At 43.8% G+C, this 26,744-nt stretch overlaps 1 protein-coding gene across 1 annotated transcript in view; it reads right to left on the bottom strand.

The window, feature by feature from the left end:
* LOC131457970 (polypeptide N-acetylgalactosaminyltransferase 10-like) overlaps positions 1-26,543 on the bottom strand; it is a 70,243-nt gene extending 43,700 nt beyond the window's left edge. The window contains exon 1 of the mRNA XM_058626530.1: positions 25,857-26,543. Within this exon, the coding sequence (XP_058482513.1) occupies positions 25,857-26,018 (162 nt within the window). The 5' untranslated portion in view covers positions 26,019-26,543. The remainder of the gene's footprint in view (positions 1-25,856) is intronic.
* Positions 26,544-26,744: the final 201 nt, after the last annotated feature.

Here is a 26,744-nt window from a genome sequence, read left to right as displayed (position 1 = left end):
TGTTGCACCTGAGTTTGCATAATCCCACGTGTGTGTATGTGTACACCTCTGTTGTGTAACAGTGTGACACACACACACACACACATACACACACCGTCGCTCTCGCTGCTCTGTCAGCATCAGTGTCAGCTCACAGATTTCTCCCGAGCATCAGCCTCTCACTCTCCAGCAGCGCCGAGCCCAGAGTCAATCCACACAAACTCTGCTCTTCTATTTCATGCCTGACGAGCCCGTGAGGAGAATATCAATGCTGTGACGCACAGCCCCACAGAGACCATATACACACACACACAGACACAAAGACACACACAGACAGCAGACAGACAGACAGACAGACAGCAGACAGACAGAGGCAGCCGCCATTGTTTAGTCATTCCGCTCGCCGCCTCGACTCCCAGTGACTCGGCGTGGTGAATTACAGGATCACAGCACAATGGAGTAATAATTAGCTTGATGGAAGGAAGCAATTAGGGAAACACTTTAAACACAAAGGCACCAGTGGCTGCATGAAATACAGCGGAATTATTATTCAGAGGAACACGACGACGCTGAATCTGATTACAGTCACAGAGTAAATGATTGCATCACGAGTCCCGCCTCCTTTGTGCAAAGAAAGCGACACAAATGACAAGAAAATAACAATGAATCAAATAAGAAGAATAATGGCCGCTCATCCCAAGATGGCGGCCTTCCTGTAGGACTCATGGCAAAGTCCTCATTGACTTTTTGGACCGTCCCGGCATGATTAACACGTGTACCAACTTTCATTCATGTACGTGAAACATTTAAAAAAAATCACCTAATAAAAGCTCTTTCAATTTCATTTTCATTAGCCCCTCCCACTACCAATTTTCGACCCATATAAATTGGGTCGAGGGCCATTGTTTTTGCAAGCAATTGAATATTTGGACAAATAAAAGTTTTATCTTCATCACACAAAAGTGAGAAACAAAAACCCACTTTTGCTGCGTCAAACGAACAATAATGTGGGCGTCGTCTTTAATCACCAAACTCGTTATAAAGACACAAACGCACGTAAGACACGGACTGATATTTAATGTGCATCATTACTGCTTCTTCTTCTTTGAGAACTAACATATGCAAGTAGATATTTTACGGGTATTTCCTCCCCAAACCTGGCTGTCTCCATGACAACAGCAGTGTTTTTGTTTTTATTTATCCAACCAAACATTCTCTATTTGAATACGTTCATATTTTTTTCTGAATAAAAGCTCTGAACTGAAATTTTGATTTGTTAAATCATCTGCCGGGCCCAGATACTGATGCTGGCAGGCCAGTTCTAGCCCAGGGGCCACCAATTGCGGACCTCTGAGTAATCGTAATGAGAAGTATGCATGCCCAGTAACAGAATGCGCCTCCTGCGACTTGGAAATTGCATTCAACCCGTATTTAAATTTTGATAAATTTTGGATTCACTGTTTGGAGCTCGAGTTCTTGGTTTCAAAAGTTTGAGAACGACTGATGTGAAACAATCAGGAGTCCAGTTCCTCTCAGACATGACAGAATATCTACGTACATAAAATAAATAAATAAACGACTCCTGAACCTTCTCTGATTGAAACATTCAGTATGTTTTGCTTCACATCATGTATTAAATGATGTTCTCTTCCAATGAAAGCTTTTAAAAAACACCACTTTACAGTTTCCTCCATGCAGTTCAGTCATACCGACCCTCTCGGTCAACGGAATAAAAAAAATGATAAAAAAGAAACCCAGGAAACCTTGAATCCAGTGAGCAGGTTTCAGGGTTAGTGTGATGAATGCATAACCTATTATTCCCTCCTCTGACTGTCCTCTGCTTACACAAAGTTTTATAGTGCAGGAGCCCTGATATAAAAATGTATCCAGGTCCTTTTCCTTCTGCCGCCGTCACACGAGGACCTGACAGGCAGCGAGAGTCCATCTGTGCAAATTTACACGAAAAAGGAAAGAAGCGCGATTGTGCCGCCCCATTTCCTCCTGATTAAAACTGCAGCACGAGTCGCCGCGATATTCCTCTGGGGCTTTTCCCCCGCACGCCCGCCCGTTCAACGAGACCTTGAAAAACTAGACAAGGAGAGCGAGGAAAACTTTTCAGCTAATGTGTGCACACATGTTTGGTTTTGGTTCTGACACGCGGGAGACGGTAATTGAGATCGACAGCGAGAGAAGACGGGTATGAAGTAATCTGGAGGAACAGATGGGCGGCGCGGTCACGTGCGAGCAATCAAAGTGGCACGTTCTCCCTTATTAACACACTTGACTCGCACCAGTTTATTGTTTGGGATGGAGGAGGAAAAACGCGGGGAATCCACATGTTACTCACACTTCAGCTCCATCCACACGTGATGGAGACGTTCAAAAAGAACATTACAGGTTCAAAATGTAAGAAATGACAATGAATCATAACGGTGCGGCCAAATTTAAGGTCCACAAACTCAGGTCTTATCTATATTCCCCATGCGATCTTTTTCTCCTTTGTTCTTAAAAACGTTTTCCATAAACTGAGACATTTTTCCCCAAAGATAGACATCACTAACAGTCTCTTCTGGCAACAGAAGGGTTCAATCTCAGGAGATTAGCAAAGACATGACGGATTCATCCTCTGGGAAACTTCATGTAATCACCAAACGATGTTGGTATTTCCATATTTTTTTTAAATATTCTAATCTATTTTAATTTATATGAACATCAGGATATCAGCAATGGAATTAAAGGTTCATCCTCTGGGAGTAAGCGTTGGAAACTACAGGGTAAATTAAGCCGTGGTTCCACCAAAGTGGAACGCTTCGGTTAAGTACAGTCTAGATTATTTTTATAATCGATTAATCTTCTCGATTAATCGAGAAATGGTTTGGTCCATAAAATGTCAGAAAAACGTTGATCAGTGTTTGTCAAACCTGGAAATGACGACGTTCTCGAATGATTCACTTTGAATGATTTCTTTGTTATATGGAGCAAATCAATCCAAAAATCATGAAAAAAAGCTTCAAACTGATCTATTAATAATAAAATAATTGTTTCAGCTTTAGTACAGTAAATATTTCATTAGGAATTGTACAAAAATATCTGGCCCCAATCATTCCATTCTTTGGTACCCTTCCCTTTGTGGTACGAGAGTAAAATAGTACGGTCGACAGAAAAACGTTATTTTTCATTTATTATTTATGATATTCTCACACAAAACAAACAAAAATGAAAACACAACATCATGGTGCAATAACACACACACATGGCCATGATAAAGATAACTGCTACTCTGCAATCATCTCTATCACGACAAGAAAAACGATGCAGTGCCAGACGACGACAGTGAAAACCTCAATCTTTCTTTTTGTTGTTGGGCTTAATAGGAGGTTTGATAGGTGTTATCTTGTTTGTTAGAGTCTCATTTATAATACGAACACACACACACACACACACACACACAGAGATTGTTTTGACAAGATAAACTGACTGTAAAAAAAAAAAAAACATAATTAGTCTATAACAAACCCCACAGGTTGTCTTTGAATTTATCTTACAAGGATTTTTATAAGATGACTCCGGCTCCGTCCCAGCCGGCTCATAAGAAAACACATTTACAGTCACCTCACACACGCACGCTGAGAGGAAAATAAGGCAGTAGCAAACACAGTCAACCGTTTCTCTGTTGTACTACACAGCAGCGCAGCTCGGCTAATCACCATCATCAGAAAGCGGAAACTCCACGCTGCCACAAACTCATTCCACTCTGGGCACTTTTCCACTCTGTTAATATTCAAGAGCCGGCACAAACACGGAGCGACAGGACAGCTTCAGGAAGCCACGCCGCAGACGCACACGGGGCGCCGTGTCGCCGTAAGACGCGCTGAAACGATCCGACACAACCCCAGAATATTTCAGACACAGATTTGGCGAAAGACAGAGAGAGAGAGATGTGAGGACAGCCAAGAGGACGGGGGACGTAACTCGTGTCACCTGGCAGCGTGATCCCTCATTAAATTTAATGTAGCCATTTAGTGGTCGATTTAACTGATGAGAAAAGGCCACGTGTCAGTCAGTGTTTGCACACAGAACCACAAAAGACAGACCGTCGGTGTCACTTAATGAATGTGTGTTTGCATGAGGCGTTTGAGCCGCAGAGTCGGAGCAGAGCAGAAGATTCACGGGGACCTCCCGTCCGGATACTGTTCCCGAGTACGAGCGTGAAAAGATTTGGGTCACGCGAGGCTCGCGGACAGAGACGCAATATTCTAAATGTGCCTAAAACCAGGAGCTGTCTCTTTCATCCAATCATCAAACATGGTCCATACAATGGTATTTTATTTTATACTTATGTTTATTTAACCTTTATTTAACCAGGTAGAACCCATCAAAATCCAAATCTCTTATCCAAGGGTGACCTGGCCAAGAGGTCGGCAGCACATGTCACCATCCTGTCGTTGCCTACTTCTCAGACCGTACGATAATTCAAAAACTGGACTGGCGATCTGTCCGGGGTGTGACTCCGCCTTTCACCCTTTGTCGGCTGAGATTGGCGCAGCACAGAACGAGTGTCCAATCACAGGTTAGATTCAGTCTCAGTACAGTAAAAACGGCCAGATATGGAAAAGTGACAGTTATCTTCACTCACTGAACATTCTACAGCCCTGAAATCAACCTAAATCCTGCTCATAAGAGGGTTAACAGGGATTCAGTTGGTGGCAATGTACAACTTCACCACTAGATGTCACTGAATGCCACAAACTGATCCTTTAATATGTTGTTGTATTGTCCCCGAGGTCTGATTCCGTCATTTCCACATCATGTGAAGCGACGTCGCCGAGTCACCATGGCGAGAAGGCGTCGCTGAGTCACCCTTGGTCTCTACATGTGGACGAGACCTGAATCAGGACGTGACGGACGGCAGAGACTTCGCAGGCCGACACCGCTCTGCTGCCGCTCCTGCCCGTGACCTCGATGGAGGGATTTCTCTCTGGATTATGACAAGCCTCTCTGAAACGCTGGCTGCCCAACCTCATTTCCATGCAGCTGTGGTCTCCTGCTAATCTGCCCAACAGCAGATTATGTTTGCTGTTGGGTCAGATAGGGTGGGATTGGTGCTGCCGCTGTGGATTTAGGCTCAGAGCAGCTGCTGTGGGCCACAGCGCCGGCTGATTCCTCGACCAGTCGGATCCTCTGTCTTTGTCTCTTTGACAGGTTTTTGGTTTTGGTGCTTTCAGAGGGACATGTGTTTCCATCTCCTCTGGCATTGTGCTCTCACAAGCCGCGCTGAAAGAACTGTCATCACTGTTGTCATTATTTGTCCTGCAAGGCTACAAAACATGAACAAATCACTGTCCTTGGCTCTTTTTTTTATTCCCTCTCTGGCTGTCCTGAGCTCACACAAAAGCCCGACACAGACACAAACAGGCTGCTGCGTTCATTTCAGAAGTTGTCTCTCAATGGTTGAGGCGCAGGTAACATCTTCACACATGAATGAGTATGTTGTGGACGCTGGTGAAAGAAACATTTCTTTCTGCCATTTACTGCCAGTATTTGTTTTCTTGCTCGCTACACGACACCATTACACCACACTCACACACAGCAGCGCCTATTAATGTATTGATTAATGTGCCAAAGCAATGATCACGATTATTAACCATTGATTTTTTGATATTTGATATTTTTTGGCCTGTTTTTACACATTGAGACTGAAAAAGTGTTATTGTAAATATCTTTGACACTGTTCAAATTTCAAATTTAACATACAAACACTGTGGTTTGTGTACAACTGCAGCGGTTTTTCTACATTTTAAATTGTTAAAACCCAATTTCACATGCAGTACATTGTGATTTCGTTATACTAGAAAAAAATGGGCAAAAAACACTTCTTTTGTCCCTTTAATGGTTAAAATAAGGGAACAAAAAGAAAGGACTAGACATTAACTCATCCGTTTCTTGACATGCCAGGGCAAAACCAAAAACTCTACAATCATAAAAGACAGTGAAGCCAATGCAGAAGTGTCTGTAACCTTTCATTTATTTCACACCACATTGGTGAGCAACACTAATCCCGCTGCATTGTGTGGCAATGTAATGACAATAAAGGCACTTTGTCTAAAGGCGAGACAAACAGTGGTTGGTTAACGCGAGGATTTAGCAGAGATCTAGAGTTTATCATATGAATTGCGTAAAGTCTGTCACAGACGGCGTTTCTTCAAGGAGATCATGTGAGATCACAGAGCCGGCATTCTGGACTAAAAAAAGATCATCGAGTGTGGGAGATACTCACATGATTTGTCTCGTATGACTTTAAAGTTAGATTTTTTCCCATGTAGAACAGGCTGGGAAATTCCCTGCTAAAGTGAATTCCAAATATCCGTCACAAATGTTGAAACACATCCATGTGTGTGGCGTCACTTTGACCTGTTGTTGTTTGAAGAAGAGAAGAGGCTGGTATTACAAAGTTTGACAAGAGCCGAGCTTCCCCCGGTCGCGCTCTCAGGAAACATAAATTGGACCGCCTCGGGTCAACACGAGTAAGAGGAGGAAGGCTTTTCTCTTCCTCTGTTGTGTCGGAGCAGACACAGTTCTTCTACCTCGACCCCCAAAGGCACAATTACCTCCTCTGTCCTGCCTCGCCCTCCAACTCCTCATCAGCCACTCCACAGACTACTGTCCCAGCTCTTCACACACAACCAGGAGCGACCAGTCCACACTTTTTCACTTCTGTTTTCACATATTTTCTATGATATTGAGGTTTTTTGTTTTTTAGATCACATCGGATTTGAAATATCCAGTCATTTTGACCAGTGTGGGACCAAAGCGATAGCAGTGCAAAGCTGTTTCCCAGCCAATAGTTATTGTTACGGCCGATGGACATTGTTGTTGTTAGGTATGCAAACTAGTCTGTGTAGTCCCTCAACTACCAACTGGAGTTGCAGGTGGACTGGACGACCTCCAAGTGCCTCACTCCTAACGGAAGGAAACAAGAGGCTGTTGGTTCAGAGAGGGTGGGATTGGTCTCTCCCAGAAAGAGAGAGAACTGACTCCTCTCCCACTCGGATTCTCTGTCTTTGTTTGGTTTTGGTTTTGGTGCTTTCAGAGGGACCGGTGTTTCCATCTCCTCTTGCATTGTGATCTGGGTTAGGGTTGTTTCTCGGTCTTTTCAATTTATGATACCTTTTATTTCCTTTTCCATTCAAAGTTGAAAACTTTATTATGAGGATACCACGCAAAAGTTGTGTATTTTAACAAGTAAAATGAGTGGGAGTAGACGAGAGAGAAAGAATGTCCTTTTAACACTGTTGAGAAAATTGCTGGTGGCAGAGACGGCTTTGTTGAACTCATCTGCTGTTTGCCTTTGTATTTTTTTCCTAATCCTCAGAGAAATATTGAGTTATAGAAAAGAGATTGTGGAGTTTTGACCGTGAATCTGTTCCAAATCTAGGCTCGTCCCCTGGGCTCCGGAGCGCTACTGCTCTTTGCTGCTGGAGATTGAGGCGTGGAGACCTCCCCGGAAGAGGAGCCCAGCGAGGCTCTCTGCACACTCTCTCATCTCCCAATAGGCGTTATTATCATCCTCAGCTCTCGGTAGCGACCGGAGACACCAGGCAGACAACTGGACAAAGGCCATGACAGATGGCAGCTCCCGAGCCTTCTTCAGGCACAAAACTGTGCTTGATTGCTGGATGCACACAGTCAAACCGAAAAAAAACAAAAGAAACTGGCAGTTTTCAGACTTTCAAGTTGTCTGAACAATTCCACCCTTTTGCAAGATGTTTATTCTGTTCAAAAAAACAGTGAGTCAGTGTTTATAACAACAGCCGTCACTGCCAACAACCCCCTGCCAAATCTGCAACGATCTGCCGCCAAACAAAAGGCAAGCGTTCTATTTAAATGTTCTGTGCAGGATTTATGACACTTCAGCGGCACAACATTTATCTCCATCTAATTCCACATCACGGAACTTTCGAGTATTGAACAAACAACTTGGAAAAGGTAGTGCAGCCATTAACGGAGCGCAAACATCGCCAGCATCCTGTAATTTAGAGATCAAGAGTCAGGCAGGTTCTGGAACGACAGGAGGAAAACTGCGACGGGGGATGTTAGGCGTCAGGATTTGATCGATACCAAACACTGATTTGGTGCCGACGATGCCTGAACATAGCGGTGTCACCTTCAGACTGATTTCACGTAAACTTATATTTTTTCATAACTATTCAAACCCCCATAATACAAGACTATTCAATTACAAACTCAAAACAAGACATTTTCCAGCAGTGGGTGATGACAAATTTGTTCATACCTGTCCTTCGCACACCTCAAAGTGCATATAAAATGAGCCCAGTATTAGCTGGGACTATTTTACATTAAATAAATAAATGTGTTTGTCATCTCATATTGAATAAAATCAAAAAGGTGCACGCCATTAGCATGTGTCTCTCTTTCAAAGTGACAGAATACAAAAGATGGACGTGCAAGATGGTGGCTTCTGACTTATTCTCTGACGATATTAAGCAGTAATACACTTATACAAGTGTATTTCCAAATAGTATATTCAGTCTCTGCCTACAAAACCCTCCTAAATGTGATATAAATATGAGTTAGTCCAGTCACTTATCAATATTTCCTGTAGCACTAAGTGGGGCAGATGTTCATAATTTCCTCACCTCCTAGAGGCATCTGCGCCAACCTCACGCCAAAGAGATTGTTCCGTGCAATTTCGAGTGAAAACTCCATTTTAATAGGAGACATATTGTGATGGATGTGGAAGGGACCGCGGTGGTAATTTACAGCTGTGTTGCCACTTCCTCCACTGGCGTCCGTCCAAACCCATCTGATTAAAGTGCTGTTCAAATAAGCTCCTTATCATGTCCGTGGGAGAGGAAGCGGGGAGATGCTGTGCAGTCGCCATTAATTCCTTCTCGGGGACGTTTCCACCTCCTGTTCTGTCCACAGAAACCTCTCCTATCGCTCCCATGGTGCTTGGATTAATGCAGGTAAAAGGCGGGATTGTCCTTCACGTGTCACCTGGTCAAGGTTCAGCGACGGACACAATCTGCCCTGCTGTAACATCAAGTCATTCCTTGTGTTTGTTTGTTTGTTTACCACATCACATTTGACAAATAACCCGTTTAATGTCAAACAAATTACAATTCAAAAGTCTCCTTGCAAAGACAATTAGACCTAAAATGCCTATTTAGGTGATTAAAACACAATTATTGCAATTTTCTCTTGGTTAGCCGGGGTGGAAGAGTAGGCGAGATTTAATTATGTTTGATTAAAAAGATGAAGCCGTGAGACCATTTCACACAACACCACTTCAGAGGAGCCAAGAATTAAAATGACGGCGATAAAAAAAAAAAAAAATCCCCGCACAGCGCAATACTGCGACTTCAGAGATGATTCAGACTAGCAAAAGCAATAAAACAACTAAGTGCCATGAAGCTGCTGCTGTGGAAATTCATCATTTCATCAGTCGACGGACCGTCGCCATATCTCGGCAATCCATTACTTTTACGATTTTCCAGTTATATTAAAAATTGGATTACACATGGTTTTCTAGCCGGGGCGACACCGGTCGCCTGAAAACACGAGAATCTGACAGTGTGATGTGTATTTATGAGTCATTCCTGACTGATGACCCAACAATAATAAAAAAAGAAATCAACCGATCAATGCAGGGGAAATAGTGGAGCTTTAAATCCAAGGAGACAATCGTCGACTGAAGTCCTGATATTTTACAGAAACTGTTCAGATGGAAGAACTCGAATGTTTCTCCCGGGAACTTGAAATAATGTGCAGGTGAGCCAATGAGAGAGCACAGCAGGAGAAACTACGGATAACAGAAAGCAAGTGGGCGAGTGTGTGTAGAGCAGCAACTAACACTTATTTTCATGATTGATTAATCTGGCAAATTATCTCATCAATTAAATGACGAAGAACCTCAAAATCTCATCAATATCTTCTGTCCCAAAAAAGAGCAAAGGAACCAGAGAAATTTGAAACTTAAGAAGGTCAAATATGGAATTAGATTTTTGTCAATAGACACATTAAACAACACTTTATGAACTGAGCCACACAATCAAATCTCTTGCTCTGACTCTTTCGCGTTTGCGCTCCAAACTCTTTCTTAGCGGTTCTGTTCTGACCATGGGCGGGGCTTAAGGAGCTGCCTGCTGATTGGCTACTGAGTTTTGGAGCGACCGCTCAATGGACAGGAAGTAGCCACGGGCTTGGAGTCGCTGTGCATTTGCAGTTATGATAAGAACCTTATCAGATGTTGGCGGGGGAATTTGGGCGAACAAGTTCCAGACGGAGGGCGACTCGAAGCCCGTGTCTACCTGCGCTACATTTAGCTGTCACTCCAAAACTCAGTAGCCAATCAGCAGGCCGCTTCCTAAGCCCCGCCCATGGTCAGAATCACAAATAAAAAAGCCAGGGAGCCCAAAGGAACTTTGGGGCGCAAACGCAAAAGAGTCGGAGCAAGCAAAATTTCAATCATTGCAAACAAAGTGTTGTTTGCTTCTTAAAAAGTGTTTGATAATATTGACACAAATCTAATTTCATACTCAAAGAGATTCATCAATGATCTACATATTAGATTGATATTGCTGCCATAATACCGAGGTTCCACCCATCAGCCACATGTTCCAGACATTCTCCTGCTGACGTGACGTGTGACGGATAAACTCAGAAAAAATGGCCATACCCAAATTCTGGACATCTTCACGTCTGTAAAAAATGGCTCATACGAGATTGCTGTGTGATTTATGATCAAATTGCTCGTACCAGTCACCATGACAGTGAAAGTGAGGGTCAGTGCTCATTATTCCTCTGTGACTCTGTCGAGGCGAGAGCACTTCTGCCCGTTACATGAGCACTTTTTCCTCCGATGTGGCGCCCGCGACTTGTTCTGTGTTTTGCCGACCAGCAGCCGGCCGTGTGTTTACCTCCCCCTCACCTCACCTCCTCACCCTTTCCCCCGGCTTCCTCTCTGCGAGCAGCAGAGCTCATCTCCTGGTGCTGCTGCTGCTGCTGCTGGGTTTGGCTGCTCTCAGCGTGGGAGGCCGGGAGCCACAGAGAGGACACAAGACAGATGTGGCTTACATAATGATCAGCAAATCGCTTCTCTTGGGTAGCGCTAATCCTGCTAGCGCCCCCCCCATACATCTCCCTGTGGCGGACTTGTCCTGCTATGCCAAGCTTGCCGGTGCTGTGCACTGCCAGGAAGCCAGAGGCTCGCGCGGTGATGCTCGCCCCCCTCCCGCCACAGCTGGATAGGACGAGCTTTCACAGCTCCACTGGAAGGCAATTATCAACATTTGTCAGAGCGGGGACAATCAGACTATAGAATGATAGCCGGGGGTATAACACACAACAGTCCAATAAAAGAGCATAATGAAACAAAGTGCTTTCAGAACAGGCAGAAAGACCCACACTCAGTGTCTGCCTCATAATAGAATAACATACTGTTAATGTGCGACCAAATTTCAACCGTCTGCGGGGACAAAGCGAGCGCGGCAGAAGCAGAAATGACTCATCAGATGCAGGGGTGAGATACAAGACATCACTTCTCATTAACGGTCCGTTCAAACCTTGCACTTACACGTTTCCCTGACTCAGGCTTTAAGATGGAGAATATTTGCAAGTGCTAAAAAGTTCTTTGATCATATTTCAGACTTTTCAACTCAGTAAAAATGTGAAAAAAAGTATCTTTAGATCCAGCATCTGTGAAATGTCCAGATTATTGGGTTAAGACATTCTCCGGAGTTTACTGTCCACATGTGATGAACGCAGCGGGACATTGTCCAAGGAAGGACATGTTCACAACCGCAGGAGAATGTCCGGAAACTCCAGGGCTAGGACTGACCCTTGCATACGGTCGTACTCAAGTAGGCGTTTTTAAGGTTCAAATTTGAACCTTAAAAAGCATGTTTGATTTCAAAAACTTACAGCCTAGAAGTGCAAATAGTCGGATGCACTGTGCATGTTGTACTTTTACTTTTAGTACTTTTGTTTTTTAAGGTTCTGAATTCCAGATTGTTGTGGAAAAATTTGTCTTAAGGATATAAACGCTTGAGTATCAATTAGATTGTTGAAGCGTTGTTTATTTCTTTGCGAAGAGTCAAGATGAACGGGAATTGTCCAGAGCTCTTGTCCCACATGGGCTGAGCCAGATATTATCTGGAAATACTATGTCCAGATTTGTGGAATTTCATGTGCGCCAAAGCGACCAATCAGCCGACTCAGAAATATGATACAGGAGTTGGAAGGAGAAGTTCTGGAAATGGCTGAAAGCAGCTATTTTAATCCGCCACAGTCATCGTTCGATATCTTTTGATGCTTTTTGACCACAATCCAATCGATGAATAATCAATTACTGAATGAACCGTCAACTATTTTGTCTTTTTCAGCAGTTAAAAACAAACTTTTCAGCTTCTTAAATGTGAACATGTTCATAAAGTCATTGAAATTGATATTTTACAGACCAAACAAGTTCTCGATGAATCAAGAAAATGATCAACCGATTAATCAATGATGAAAATAATTGTTAGTTGCAGCCGTAGTTGCAATTTCAAGCCAACAAACTTGATTTTAAAGACACAATAATTACCACTATCATATCACTGCTGCATATTAATCCTTTTCTTGGCTTCGGATGGTAAATTTTGGCTGGTTAGGTAGGTTGCGCTATTAATGAGTGTCATTTAAATGATTCTGATTGAAAATGAAGTTTAGGGCACACATTTGGGGGGCAATCAGTCCGTCTTTCAACCTTAAATATTTGAGGAAAAACCTAAACTTTCAGCAACGTTATCCCTAAACGCCGGCCCCAAAAAATACAGGCGGCGGTTTTATCAAACAGAGTGATGCAACAGCGCGACAGCTCATAAAAGAAGCAATTTATAAAAGAGCATCTGAAAAAAAAAATCACTAAGAGCTCTTCTCTTCTTCTAAAAACATCCAGCAGACAGCCGGCAACACAAAGGTCTGAAAACACACAATGACCCTCTTTGACCTTCTTTCCACGGGAGAAGAAATCGCAGAATGAAAGGGCTCCATTGTAATGAAATCTCTCTGGTTGCATTTTTCCTCTTAGACAGAAGTTCCAAGTGTTTCCAGCAGCAGAAACTCGACGACACGAGTCTCTTCAGCGGCAGCACATTTGATTCAGTGACACGAGAGGAGGTGAATGTCTTTATTTTATTTTGATTTTTTGTCAGCCACACGTGTCTGTCTTCATTTCTCCGAGAAGCATCTGAAGTGAGTCATCTAAAGAAAGAGGACTTACATTTCTTTGAAGGTTGATATTTATGAGATGCAGTGGACAACTCACACTTATAATAGCTACCATGTTAGCTCCCCGCTGCACCGCCACCCCCCCCCCATTTCATTTTATGTAATCCACTTCAAAAGCACTTCAAATTAATTGTGCTCTGCAGAGTTGTGTAAAGTGGCAACCTGCTGATGCAAAATGTATCCGCCAATTCAAACGCCGCCAGAGTGAGAAAACAGATTCTGACCCACGTCGCCAATGAAAAGCTAACATTTAGCGTTGCATAAAAGCACGCTACGATTAGCCGCTGTAAACGGCCAAACATTAGGGCTGCATCTGAAGGTTGACTGCATCACAGCTTCCGCCACTTAGCTGTTCCATTTCAACGGCTCCAACAAATGTCACCAGAAATGACAGAAAGATCTAATGGGTGGATCCTTTCCCCACTCCCAAATTATGAATAATTGTGAGCCAGAGAACGTTTTTGAACGGAGATAATAACAATAATAACAGCCAACAATGACAACACAACCTTTCAATATGACTTTCAGGTTTTCAGCTGAACTGAATAGCTGACAGTTCTCAAACTTGGGGTCCAGGGACTTTCGGAGGTCCATGAAAGGTTACCACATTTATTCATTCATTCTTGTTTATATAGAGGGCTTCACCGCAGTCGTGCCGACAGATGACAGACAAGTCTGTTCTTCCTTCTCTCTAAACTTCAGTCAGGAATATTATTTATTTAACTGACAATAACAAGAAAGAAAGGCACACTGTGCCGCTCTGTTGTCGAGGCAAATACTGGACTGAACTGGATCAGGGCTTAGTTCTGGTGGATACTCAATCGTTAAAAGTTGGGATCACTTTCAAAGACAGGAACATCGCTGCTTATCGAGTTCGAGTACCTGACGTCATGCAATACCATCACGCAAAGCACTCAAATACCAAAACACTATCACTTTGGCAGGAAGTGGCGCTGTTCCAGGCTAACGGGAGAACATTTTCCCAAAACACAGCAATCCAGAGGATCGCTGCGATAAAATATGCTGAAAGCGAACGTAGGAGACGGGGCAAGGGGATCCACAGGCGACGGACTCCACTTGTGTTGTTATCACTTCATATCAGGTCGTGCTAATTGAATACCTTGTTTATTTCACATGCTTTTTATTGCGATGCATAAGCACTCTCCGGAGAGGGATGAGAGAAAGTTTGTCAGAAGGTTAAAGATGTCAGTTTTACAGCAGGTCTGGAAAATAACGTCCGCTCCAGCTGCTTCCACGCTCGTGAAAAACACCCGGGGGTATTGTAAGGACCGGATATATTCAGTCTGACAGGTTCTGTGATACACTGCTCGATCTGGATGGATTTAAATTGCCCGGCCGAAAAACTGCCACTGGTGGCGTTCTTCCTCCCAACATGGCAGAGTAAACAAATGGCCAAAGCTCTATAAATGTCATTTTTGTTGTTAAAATGTACGTGCAGTTATTGATCTGTACCGCGACCGGCAACAGCTCTGTTACTTGGTGACTCCTCTCCACGCGACCATCTCCTCCTCTCAAGGAAGATGTTGAGACACAGCTGCCAAATTTTCAAAAAAGAAGCTGAATGTCTGGACCAATTTCTCCCCTGACAGACAACTGCTTCAACATCTACATTAATATAGAAAACGCTGGGCTGGGGGATTATTGTTAAGATGAGGCTGTGAGGAGAGAAACAAGTTTGTAATCTGTGGACTGTTGCGATATTACTTCATTTACAGCATCAATAGCTGTAAATAAAACCAACACTATAATGGCTTTCATTCAGCAGACCAGCACTTTGAGTGACAGCAGTGTTAATCGCGACATTAACCTACAGTTGTACAGCACTGCATTGGCCAACACCAAAAACCACTTCCTGCAGCTTGGACAAAAATAACCCAGAAAATGATTTCACAAGAGGACGAGGGTGAAAGGACATTTCCCTCTACTTAGATCTATGGTGGAGACAGGTTTTAGGGGGGATATACAGTATGTGCAGATCAAAGCATCAGATTCGCCAACAGTGACATCAATTGCTGTCCCTGCAGGTAGCTTGCCGAGGACTGCCACGGTCTAGCAGAGCAAAAAATGCTGCAATTTCTCCCAGAGACGGCGCGTCAAGTCTTCAAACGGCTTCTCTGAGGAGATGCAGCCTGATTGCTGGAAAGCGCTCTGAGATGTAGAAAAATGTGAGCGGCCGCCTCAGCGTGAAACCTCCTTCCTCTGAAGCTCTCCGAGCGGCGGGGAACATCCACGGCGCCCTGATCTCTCAGAAATGAAACAAAGTCATGACACTACACAGCACGGCAGAGCGACAGTGGCCTGATGGTGAGACAGGAAGTGTCTTTCGCTTTGAAGGAACACGGAGGTTTAAACCAGAATTGTGAGGCTGTGGGAGAATTGGATGAAGCTCAGAGCTGCCGTGATGCCCCTGAGCCACAGAGGAGGTGTCTTCTTAGTAAAAGAGGACATCCTCTAATAAGCCTGATAATACAGTAGTTCATTCATTCATTAATTTTCTGCCACTGTATCCTCCACATGAGGTTTGGGGTGGGTTGATGTCGGGTGAAAGGTGGGGTCACACCCTGGACAGATCGCCAGTCCATCAAAGGAACACCAACAAGTGTCCAATCAATCTCTTTAGAGGTCTTTGGAAAGTGACCTTCTTCCTGTACGAACGATAACAGCTAGCACTCTAGCTGCTCTAAAGGAGCTAACAGGAAAACTAGGAGTTGGCAGAATGTTGTAATCTACGCTGTCAAAAATACTTCCACATGCTGTTTTTCAGAAGCTCTGATGTTGTGGTGATTGTCCACTCGGGAGAACTGTTCATGTTCTCCGCGGTCAGCAAGAACGGCAAAGCATCACACTTGCAGTGCCCTCCGTCGTGCTTCGAGGCTGTATATTTAGAACTTCAACAGGTTATTTCGCATATCCAGTGAGTCAATTCATCGTTTCAATAACCAGACGTTAGTTGGCGATCAAAATAGTTGTTACTTGCAGTCCTAACTGAGGACCCAACGACGGTAGCAAAAGAGATACCGTCTCTGCGCGCCGGTACCAAATTCCAATTCAAGGGACAATAGATCCCGAGTCTGGGTGAACCCATCCGAGTTGGCCAATGGTTGTATTTCACACGATTTAACAAATAACAAATGGCTTTTTTCCCCAGAGAAGTGAAGTCTTGCCGCCATCCAACGTTGCTCCACCTGCCAAAGGTCGTTTGACGCCATTCCTAGATCGCCATCGATCCTAGTTTTCCATGCTTTGCAGACGTCACCTGGATCATCGGTCTGGGTGCATTCTGAGCGGGTAACTACACCCTTTCCAGACTCGTACTCAATCGCAAATGAGATTGAGATGCAGTCAGGCGTTAGCCAGGCTAATAGGTCCCAGTTCCCAGCGAAAAATGATTAGCATTTCTCTTTCAAATGGCCATCTGTACCATTTTACACCGACATTTAAGACTCCCCGAACCACGTTTCAGCAGAGTTTGTGAACGTACTTCAGCCGAGAAAAGCCACCAAACATCACCTGCTCAAACCCTGGACACTGTGGATTTAACCGCCGTGTCTATAAAACAACCGTGGTCTGCCTCATCAGCTGATCTTTACTGGTGTGAAGCCCGGGCAGGCGGCGTGTTGAAAAGAAAAAAAAAGAAGCTACTCTGCCTTTTGAACAGACACACACACACACATACAGAAAGCTTTTATCTCATGTGCACAAAGCCTACAGCAAGCCTGCCTTTAAATGCCGCGCACTGCGACAGAAAATAACACAAATCACACGCATCAAAGTGTTTCTGCTGGAAGGGGAAAAATATGCATCTATCTACAAAAAGGCTACACTGGTAAATCTGCTTTTAACAAAGATAAACTCATCATAGGTCAGGCGCTGCGGTCAAGTATACAGGGAGGGTTATTTTTATATATTTATAAGAGCACAGAAGAGAAGTGAGAGAGAGAAGTTTAAACAAACACTGCAAACAGGCAACAATCTGACGAGTTACAGTCACGAGAACAGCAGTCGATGACTTCATTCCTGCTCCATCAAGATTAGCAGCGAGTGCAAAGGTCAGAGGCGGAGTTCACTCATAAACACTGTTTATCTACAATGGGAGGAGGTCGACCAACGCCCACAACTAACAAACTAACTAATTATTGACGACAGAGAGCAAAATGTTCCCGTTACCATTTAAATTCGGGCTTCAAATCACAATTATTTTCATGTTCGAGTAAACTGTCAATCCTCTCCACGTTGTTTAATCCATAAAATGTCAGAAAATATTATAAGACGTCAATCAACTTTTGTATGTATATATATATATATATATATATATATATATATGTGTATATATACACATATATATATGAAACCATGGAAACACCTGACCCCAGGTCAGCGTGTGATTCCGTGTGTTTCTGTTTTACATAAACGCAACACTCGGATGCATCCCACTCTGTGTGGGGCTGTGGCACGGCGGAGCGTGGCGCTAGCCTCAAATTAGCCTCCTGGGATTAGATTAATCATCTGAACATTAAAAAAAAAAAAAGCAGCTCCATAAGCCACGAGGCTGTAATTAAAAACCTGACTCCTCGCTCCGTATCCACAGGCTGTCTCTGCTGCACCTGTCCCTCATTTGGCTCCTCGCACTGATCTGGGCCAGCGGATTCCTGACAGGAATACAGAGCAGCTCCTGCACGCGCTCAGTCTGCGCCGCCGCCAGCGGCGAGTCAACGTCTGCCTTGTGCAGAAGGAACTGGGGAGGAAACGCTCTCCAAAAAGTTGAACAAACACCTCCTATTCCAGCTTGGTTAATCCTTTTCCTCTCAAGGTGTTTCATCCTCCTCCTCCTCCTCCTCGCTCTCCTTCTCAGCTCTGAGTGATAAAGTGCAAATGACTTTAATTCTTGCAGCAAGTAACTCCACTTGTCTTTGCAAATGACTTTCACCCCTCAGTCTCCCTGGTTTCCAGAGGCTTAACATGTTAAAGATAAAATCTAATTCCCAGTCTGGCAGCACAGCTGCTCAGGCCTCCGCGACGCCGCATCAGGTACGGCTTTTTTTTTTATTTCTCGCGTTAACAAGGTTATCGAGGTTAGAAATGCATCGACAGCAACAAGGACGGAAACAAATGCATGTGTCACTGTATCGCTGGGCGATGTGGCTTGTGAATAATATCTGGATATTTTTATCTATATCCTGATATTTGAGAAATATGTGAACATAAAGCTGCAAAACTCTAAAATCCACTGTTAATGATCTGTATTAACATGATCTCAAAACAATTATTATGACCTTTCTTTTTACACAATACCTGCTTTATTTCTTTATTTTCTTTTCATGTTAAATGAAGGATATTTACGTGCTAGAAACCATGACTATGTTGTCAAATTCTGCTACAAAACAAATAATTAGGCTCAACATAACCTCGTTACAATATACCACATAATATCGATATATTGACCAGCTCGACTCTTAGAGCTGCAACTAACAATCATAATCAATGAATCAGTCCATCATTACCTCGATTAATCGAGTACTTGTTTTTAAAACATGGAAATGATCATGTTGTCGACTGTCTTGATTATTTGTGGCAAAGAAGCCAGAAAATATTATTATAAATATTCATTTAAGGAGCTGAAAAATCAAGAAAAACCTCAAACCGATGAATCGATTATCAAAAGAGTTTCTTACGATGGTACGACGACGAAATAAAAGCCTTGGCCACACGACAAGAATCACGTCTGACACAAGAATCAAGCCGAACAATGCTGAAACGTAGATCAGTTAAAAAGACTCCACAATAACTAAAAATGTGGGTTCATCTCCAACAATTACCAGGGAAATGTCTAAAATCTCAATATTTAACAGAGGAGTCTGGTGTACTGAGTGTATTTCAGTCCAGTCCAGTGTCAGACGGAGTCTGTGCTCCGGTCATGGAGGAAGTCCTGATTCTAATGATTCAGTCACCAGTTACTCGTTTGTGTCGCGTGTGAAACCATGTCACGGCACTTTAATGCAGCCGTGCAGCGATGACTCCGCCCACGTTGAGTAGGTGCTATTATGTAGTGGAAAAACAACCGTGCCGAGGCGAGTGTGCGGCGTAATAAACCCCTAATACTCTCACAACGTAGAATGAACCACGTTAAACTGTCTTAATCCTTCCTTCACAGTCTCTCTAATTGCTCTTAACCTCGCCGGATTCACCAGAGTTGATGCGATTTTCTTAATTGCGAGTGGGCCTCCATCTCCCACACTGGTTCACAGTCACACGGAGGGAAATACTCTCCACAAACACTGTGCCTTAAGGAAGCTCAGGTTCTTTTTTTTCCCTCAAATCCTCGTGCATGTGCGTCGGAGTGAGTGCAGACTGCCTACATCCATTTGATTTCAATTTGGCTCCTGCACTCTTGATCGCACGCTTTCCCCCGTAGGGCTCAGCCCGAAGGCTTCCAGTCGCTCTGAAATCACTGTTCCCTTCTCTCTTCCCACAATATCAACAGAGCAGGAAGGAGAGAACCACAGGCTTAGTCAACGTTTATGTTTATCAACAAAGACCTCAACATGTTCCACAGACAGACCAGGACAGACCAGGACCAGGACGTCAGTAACTGGTACTAAAGTACAAAATGCACGTTTATCTGTACTTTTACTTTGTTATTTCTATTTCTAAAAACATGTACTCTTACTCCTCTGCATTTCCTCTCACTACCTTTGTTACTCGTTACGACCAAATCAAACCAGTAGAAGAAGTATTAGAGTTATTATGAGGTATTCAATTTTAAGGTTTTCTCTTTTTACGATATCCAATCACGTGATTTTTAAAGATGAAGTCGGGAACTTTTGCCAGGTTTGACAGTGAAAGTACTTCATAAGTTCAAGGAAACATGATGGCGACGATGAGGGCAGCGCGATTCTGGAAAAAATGGGAATCAGTTTTTCACAAATGGAAATGTTTATTGTGCTCATGAAAAAAAGATTAGAAACATTCAATTAGGCATTCAAGTAAAGAGCCTGAACATGGCCCTGCATAATGGGCTTATCGTTGTTATTATTGTTGTTATTATTATTGAGTGCCGTCACAGGAAGAGGCACAAGGATCAAGCCGAACAATGCCGAACTGTAGATCCGTTAAAAAGACGTAACAATCCTGAAAACGTGGGTTAATCTCCGACATTTAGCAAAGGAAATGTCTAAAATCTCCTCCTATAACAGGGGAGTCTGGTGTGTTTAGCAACAGCAAACACAAGCACGGCTCAGGTGGTTTGTGTGATTCTCGTCGCTAGCACCTGGGTTTTCATAACCATCCCTTTTATAATTATTTCTCGTTAGCGCACACGTTCTCCTACGTTCTGTGCCACACTCACTCGGCTCCAAGAGGAAAATAGGAATCGTTTATTAGCAGCTCGTGAAATAAAACGCAGTCGTCATTTAGAAATGGGATGTAGTTGTTGTTGTCCACGTGTCGTTGTGAATCGATATTGCGATTTAAAAGCCACGGGGAACAAAGGAAGAAAAGGTGGTTCAACGTTGCTCTGCGTGCGTCTGTCGCTGTAAAAAGCAAACACTCCCGACCAAAGCAAACCACAAGTGTTAAATTCCACAAGCGTCTGGCTCCCACTGACACATACGGCGGCTTCACGTTGTACAGGCTGTAATCACACGTCTGCATGTACGGTGCTTGAATGAGTGACTATTTCACGGTGCAGTAGAAGGCGCGAGTAGCCTCAGAGCTTCCCCCGCTGTGACAGTGACAGAGAGGTAATTTTCACATTTCCCCGTCTCTTGTTGAAGCCGAGGTGACTCAGCTTCTTCCTGTCTGCTCCACCGGTTCAGGGTAAGTGGAGGTGAGAGGAGGTGAGAGGAGATGAGAGAATTAAAAAAAAGAGGAAAGCCTGACCTGCTGCGCTGCCCTGCTGATTCACTGAAGGACTGACGGACAGCAGCGACCGAAACCAATGCGTGTCCAGACGGAATCCTGGCACACTTGTGCAAATGTATAAACTTTAACTCGCCAAAGCATTCAATTTCACACTCTGTTTTAGTCCAACGGGCAAAGCTGACGTTACTAAGAACATCAGTTGAGTTTTGCCAGAGGGAATGCAAGAAAAACAGATTTTTTTTTGCCTTGTAACAAAAGACTAATCTCATAAAAATCTGTCTATAAGAATATATTTGCCACTTTATCTCACTGGGAATGTAAGCTCACTCTCCCGCACCAAAGCCCAGAGAGAAAATCAGTGATTTTAGGAGCTGCTGGTCGACTGCTGCCTCGTGTGGTCACCAGCGCAATAACCTACAAAAACAGTTGATGGACGTCTCACAAAGACAAGTTCCTCTGGAGCAAATTCTGCCAAAAACACGGCGTTGATTCATATCAATGTGCATTTCTGAGTAGTTACACAATAATCCTGACCTAGTTGTTGTCAGTATGCAGCTAAATCTCGTCAGTGAACAGGAATATCTGGATTACAGCCAATCAGAGACGAAGACAACTCCCCCATACTCGTACGTCTCGGATATGCCTGGACTACCTTCTGGTCCTAAGTTTGGACAAGTGCTGAGTCAAAAGAACAGATGTATAAAATGTTTGGCAAACCGGTGCCAGAGCCCGGAAAAGAAAGACTTCTGCACTCTCGAGTCCTGCGGGAAGACGACAGCAGGAAGCTGGTGGGAGAAGATCCAGAAGATGTCCGCATGAACTTCACGTGACTTGGGGTTGCTCCGATTATCTGAATTGGACATCCAAGTTCAGATGGAGTTCCGGCCACCACTGTTCAGATGTTAGTGCAGGTCTGAAGGCCGCCTCTGACTCCCGGGTACAGTCGGGATCCAGTTTCCAGAGGCCTCTTGCTGCTAAATAAACTCTGGTTCGAGTCCAGGAGGGAAGTGGAGTGTGGTCTCCTGCTCCTGAGCAGAGAAAGTTGGCAGAGATTCACGGCGCCGTCCCCAGAGGAGCGAGCCTCGCGCAGGCCTCGAGGCTACATTTACGAGCCACACACCGTCGGCTGGACTACTGCTCGTTCATCACTGCGGGACCTTGTGGTTCTCACCTCTGACATGTGCACAGTGTCCTCCCTGCCTCACACACACACACACTTATATATATATATATAGTGTTTTTAGAGGCAGCAAAAGGTCAGCCAGTGACCATCCAGTCTTATTAATGAGCAGAGTAAACAAGGACGTCTATGTAGAACATCTCAGTACAAGGAGAAATACCTGAAACCTAAATAAATAAACATATAAATTGCAAATAACGTGGTCTAATCTCTGCAGATTTTCCGGCCGAATCAAAAAACAAACCGGTTTCTCTCTAAAAATAAAAGAAATCCCTCCAGCGAGCAGCACCGGGGCCTGATTGTGAATTCCCTCGCTGTCTGCCGCTGATGTTATTCCTTCCTTCCCCACAGTCACGATGCAAATCAGATATTTGTTTAACCCCCTCCGTCCTCCAGGACCTCACAGGGCCTTAAAAAAACACTATTTCTTGAGTCTTTGTCCTTTTTCAAGGGTAAAAAAAAAAAATCCAACAAATGATGATTTATTCATTTGTTTCTTACCGACTGGAAAACACACGTTGGATTTCATCGGGCTGCAAACGTGCGGCGGTGAAATCAGTCCGAGGAATATTCTGCTCTTTAGATGACACGCCCACCCACGTGGGTTTTGCTGTCGCTGACGCTGAAGCCACAGAAACCAACGCAGCCGACAGCCGACAATCTCTGACCTACTTAATTAACCAATTCCAACTGTTTAATGACAACAAACAAGACTAAAAAAATGCTTCATTTCAGTAACCAGACTAAGAGTAACTCTAATATAACAACATTGTCAAAAATGAAGGCACTCTAAAGTTAACAGTCTCTCTACTTCCTGTCTCCTCACGGTGGCACTGCTCAGGGGGAAACTTAGGCAGAAGTTCCTTCATGACCTCTGACCTTTGCTCTCTATGTTGTGAATAATTGTTGTGAAATCCTGCACTTTTCATGTTATTGCAATAATTTGATATATTGTGCGATTATCACAGAGTGGCACAGAGTGTGTTATTATTGGTATTGTCGGCCGTGTAATTAGGGCTCCACGATTTTTTATGTATGTTTTTTTAATAAATGATGTTTTGTAAAGAGGAAAAATAACACGCCTGACACCATTCCATCCATCCACCCATGCAAAAACATGAAATCTGAACTGGAGCAATGAGACGTGGGGGAAATTCCTCTTCATCGTCGCCTTTAATTCGGCCTGAAATTCAGATTTAGCCGCTGATGCCAGCAGCTGTTTATGGCCTGAAAACAATGACCCGATCATGCAAATCAATGTTTCCGGGTGATAATTGATGTTATTCCGCGTTTTAATTGCGCATGAAGATAGTGCACATGTCACAGACTCCAGATAAAACTCTGCTCCTTGGGCCTCGACCTACAATCCACTCTGCTCACCACAAGCACACACACACACACACACACACACATACCACCCCTGAAAGCCTCCATTCAGCACTTTGCCTCATTTGAATAAGAGGAGCTTCTATTGTCTGCCAAATAAGGTTCTTTTCTGATTTTTTTTTCAGCTCCTGCACTGATGAACACATTCATGCCACATAAAAAGAAAACGCATGTAGGACATCAAAAAACAAACTTTTTTTGAGTTATTTACGATATCAGAATTTATATTTTCTATCACGGTGTGACTGCATGGTGTATTAAAGGGATATTTTTAGGGTTGTTGAAGTGGTGTTGCAGAGTTTAGCTTCTTAACAAAGGGCTCACTTCATAGCATCTGCACTACCTTCTACGTTGTGAGAGTAGAAAACTGACATTTGCAAAGCGCTCACTCTCCCACACCAAACCCCACAGCACACAGGAGTTGTTGATCCACTGCTGCCTCCATCAGTAAGTTCACAAATATTATTTTGTCACTTGGGCATTTAAAATCCTTCGTTCAGATTTACCTCAGTGACACAAAGTGACCACCCGAGGCAGCAGTAGACCAGCAGCTCCTGTGTCCCTGTGAGCGAAAATCACTGATTTTCTCTATGGACTTTGGTGTGGTTTCCCAACGTCAGTTTCCTGTTGCTAAAGTCTGTCTTACAGTGAGATAAAGATGTGAACATGTTCTTAAGATGACATTTGGCTTAAAATAAGTTTTTCTGTGGTTGCAATGAATAAATAATTGACATGGAAACCAAACACCACACTCATTCATACACTTACATCCTTGTCAGAAGGATCCTGAGCTAACCTTAGTCAATAGGTACACAACGTTACACAACTCGTCTCACGGGTTGTTGCTCCGGTTGGAAGAGTATTTCAAGTAGCTACAACATTCTGGGAATTTTCAACACAGAAAACTTTCCATGGGAATAAACTGGAAATTACAGTTGTGTAACTAAACCTGGGTTACATCGCCAGCTGTTATAACTCCGTTATACTACATATGTTATATGATGCCATTTCCCACTGTATTATTACACCGATGTTGAACTGACAATAACATTTGTGAACAATAGTTTCGCGTGTACCTGAGGCCACATTTGCACTTTTAAGACGAAGGTCTATAAAAATAGCTGGAATCGCACGCTCTGTTGGACACAGACTGTAAACACGGAAATAAAAATCTGCAAAGCCATTATAGCCGAGTCATGTTTGGGCTGTTTATTTCATCTTTGTTGGCACAGCAATATTTGTGACATCGTTGTAGAATTGTGTCTTTGAAATGATTCGGCAAAAATGTATCGTCAACAGGTTTTTGATGTCCGTATCGGACACACAAAAAAGTGGTATCGTCCCATCCCTACTAGTTTAGGTTTGTGTTGTGCTTTGTATCTTAACTAAGGTGCTGTATTGTGTCCAGCTCCATACGTGCAGCCAGCGCTCCCATCACTGCGTCACAAAATGTATAACACGATCCCGCGGCGTGATGGGCGATGCGACAAACCACGTTTGGTGTGAACGCAGCATTGGATCAGCTTTGTTAAATCCTCCGCTGGGCCAGATACTAATGCTGGCGGGCCAGTTTTGGCCCACGGGCCACTAATTGCTGACTACTGACGTAGACAATCAAAATAATAAATATTTATATATATAGCGCTATATTCTTGGAGCAACATGGGGTTAAGTGCTACCGTCCCATGTTTAAATGGGACTTAAAAAATGAAATGCCTTAATATGACATAAAACCAAAGTCCAAAAATGTCAGACGCATCTGTGCTAACAGAGAAGATCGAGAACCGAATCGAACACAAAGATTGTTTTGATTTCAGCCTGAACCTTTAAAACTAAGTGAGGGACCATGAACGCAGCATCGTGTGTTTTTAACATTTCACAACTTCCTGGAGACCCCGGGTTAAAGTGACGTGGCCGCGGCTGCTCGTGAGCGGTGACACGGTGCCAAACACAGGCTCCGTGCGCCGTTAACACATAACCACACACACACACACACACACACACCGAGCCTGGTGCGTTTACAGACACTGGGGGAGAACGGAGCCAAAAAAAAGAAAGAATCTCAGCCTCCACCAAACTCAGATATTAAGTGTTTTTAGTGGGTGGACGAAGGGCGCCGATCGTCCCGCGTCTCTCTTACCTGAATCACGGGAACGCCGCCCGGACCCTCCGCGCTGTTGTCGGGCGAGTTGTCAAAGACTCGGTCCCGGTACAACGACCACAGCCCGACGTTCGGGAAGAAGAGCAGCGCGGCTATGAGCAGCCCGGCGACCTGCAGCAGCCTCTTCTGCTTCCGCCTCATCTCTATCGTTCTCTCTCTCCGCCACCAAAGCGTCTGAAGCAGCGGCGAGAACCCGAACCGGCCGCTGCGCTGACGGGGGAGACAACTTCCACCACTGGCCGGGGGGCAGAGCTCCTGACACGGGGGAACTGCTGTTGCTGCTGCCGCCGCTGCTGCCGCTGAGAGTGACGCTGCTCACGCCGAGCCCAGTGCTGCGACGCCAGGGGGCGCCAAGAACCTCTGTACGGGGTGACAAAGTTCAGTGGAGGAGGGCTAAGGATGTCAACTGTAACCGAGAACTTTCACTTTATTTATTTACTTATTTGTTTTGTTTTGTTTGACGTATGTGTCTTTTCCTTTGAATCCTTTTAATACCCCTCTGGCAACTGCCGTTTACAGAGTGTCAGTGAAGCATCCACACAGTTCTATAGTTATATCCCCGGTGCTGCCTTCAAGTGCAGCCCGGAAATGAGACACACGCAGGTTTCTCCTGGCACAACCACCTGTTTGTGTGTTTTTTGAGAAGAAAACAACACTTTATTAATTGAAAATCATCCAAAAAATACAAAATACATTTGCAAATAAAACTATTCAAAAATTATTGTATTTTATTTGTTTGAAAATACACTTTTTGTTTGCAATGATCGTTGAACAATGAAAATTCAGTTATAGGTTGGAAAAGGGTGCAAAAACGTTTGGTTGACATCCATGCCTTAATTAATTAAAATAAATTTGACTGATTTGTCA

Source organism: Solea solea, chromosome 4 (genome assembly GCF_958295425.1).
Source record: "Solea solea chromosome 4, fSolSol10.1, whole genome shotgun sequence".
Lineage (NCBI taxonomy): Eukaryota > Metazoa > Chordata > Actinopteri > Pleuronectiformes > Soleidae > Solea > Solea solea.
Note: the sequence above shows the minus strand (reverse complement) of the source record. Positions and strands in the feature narration are given on the sequence as shown.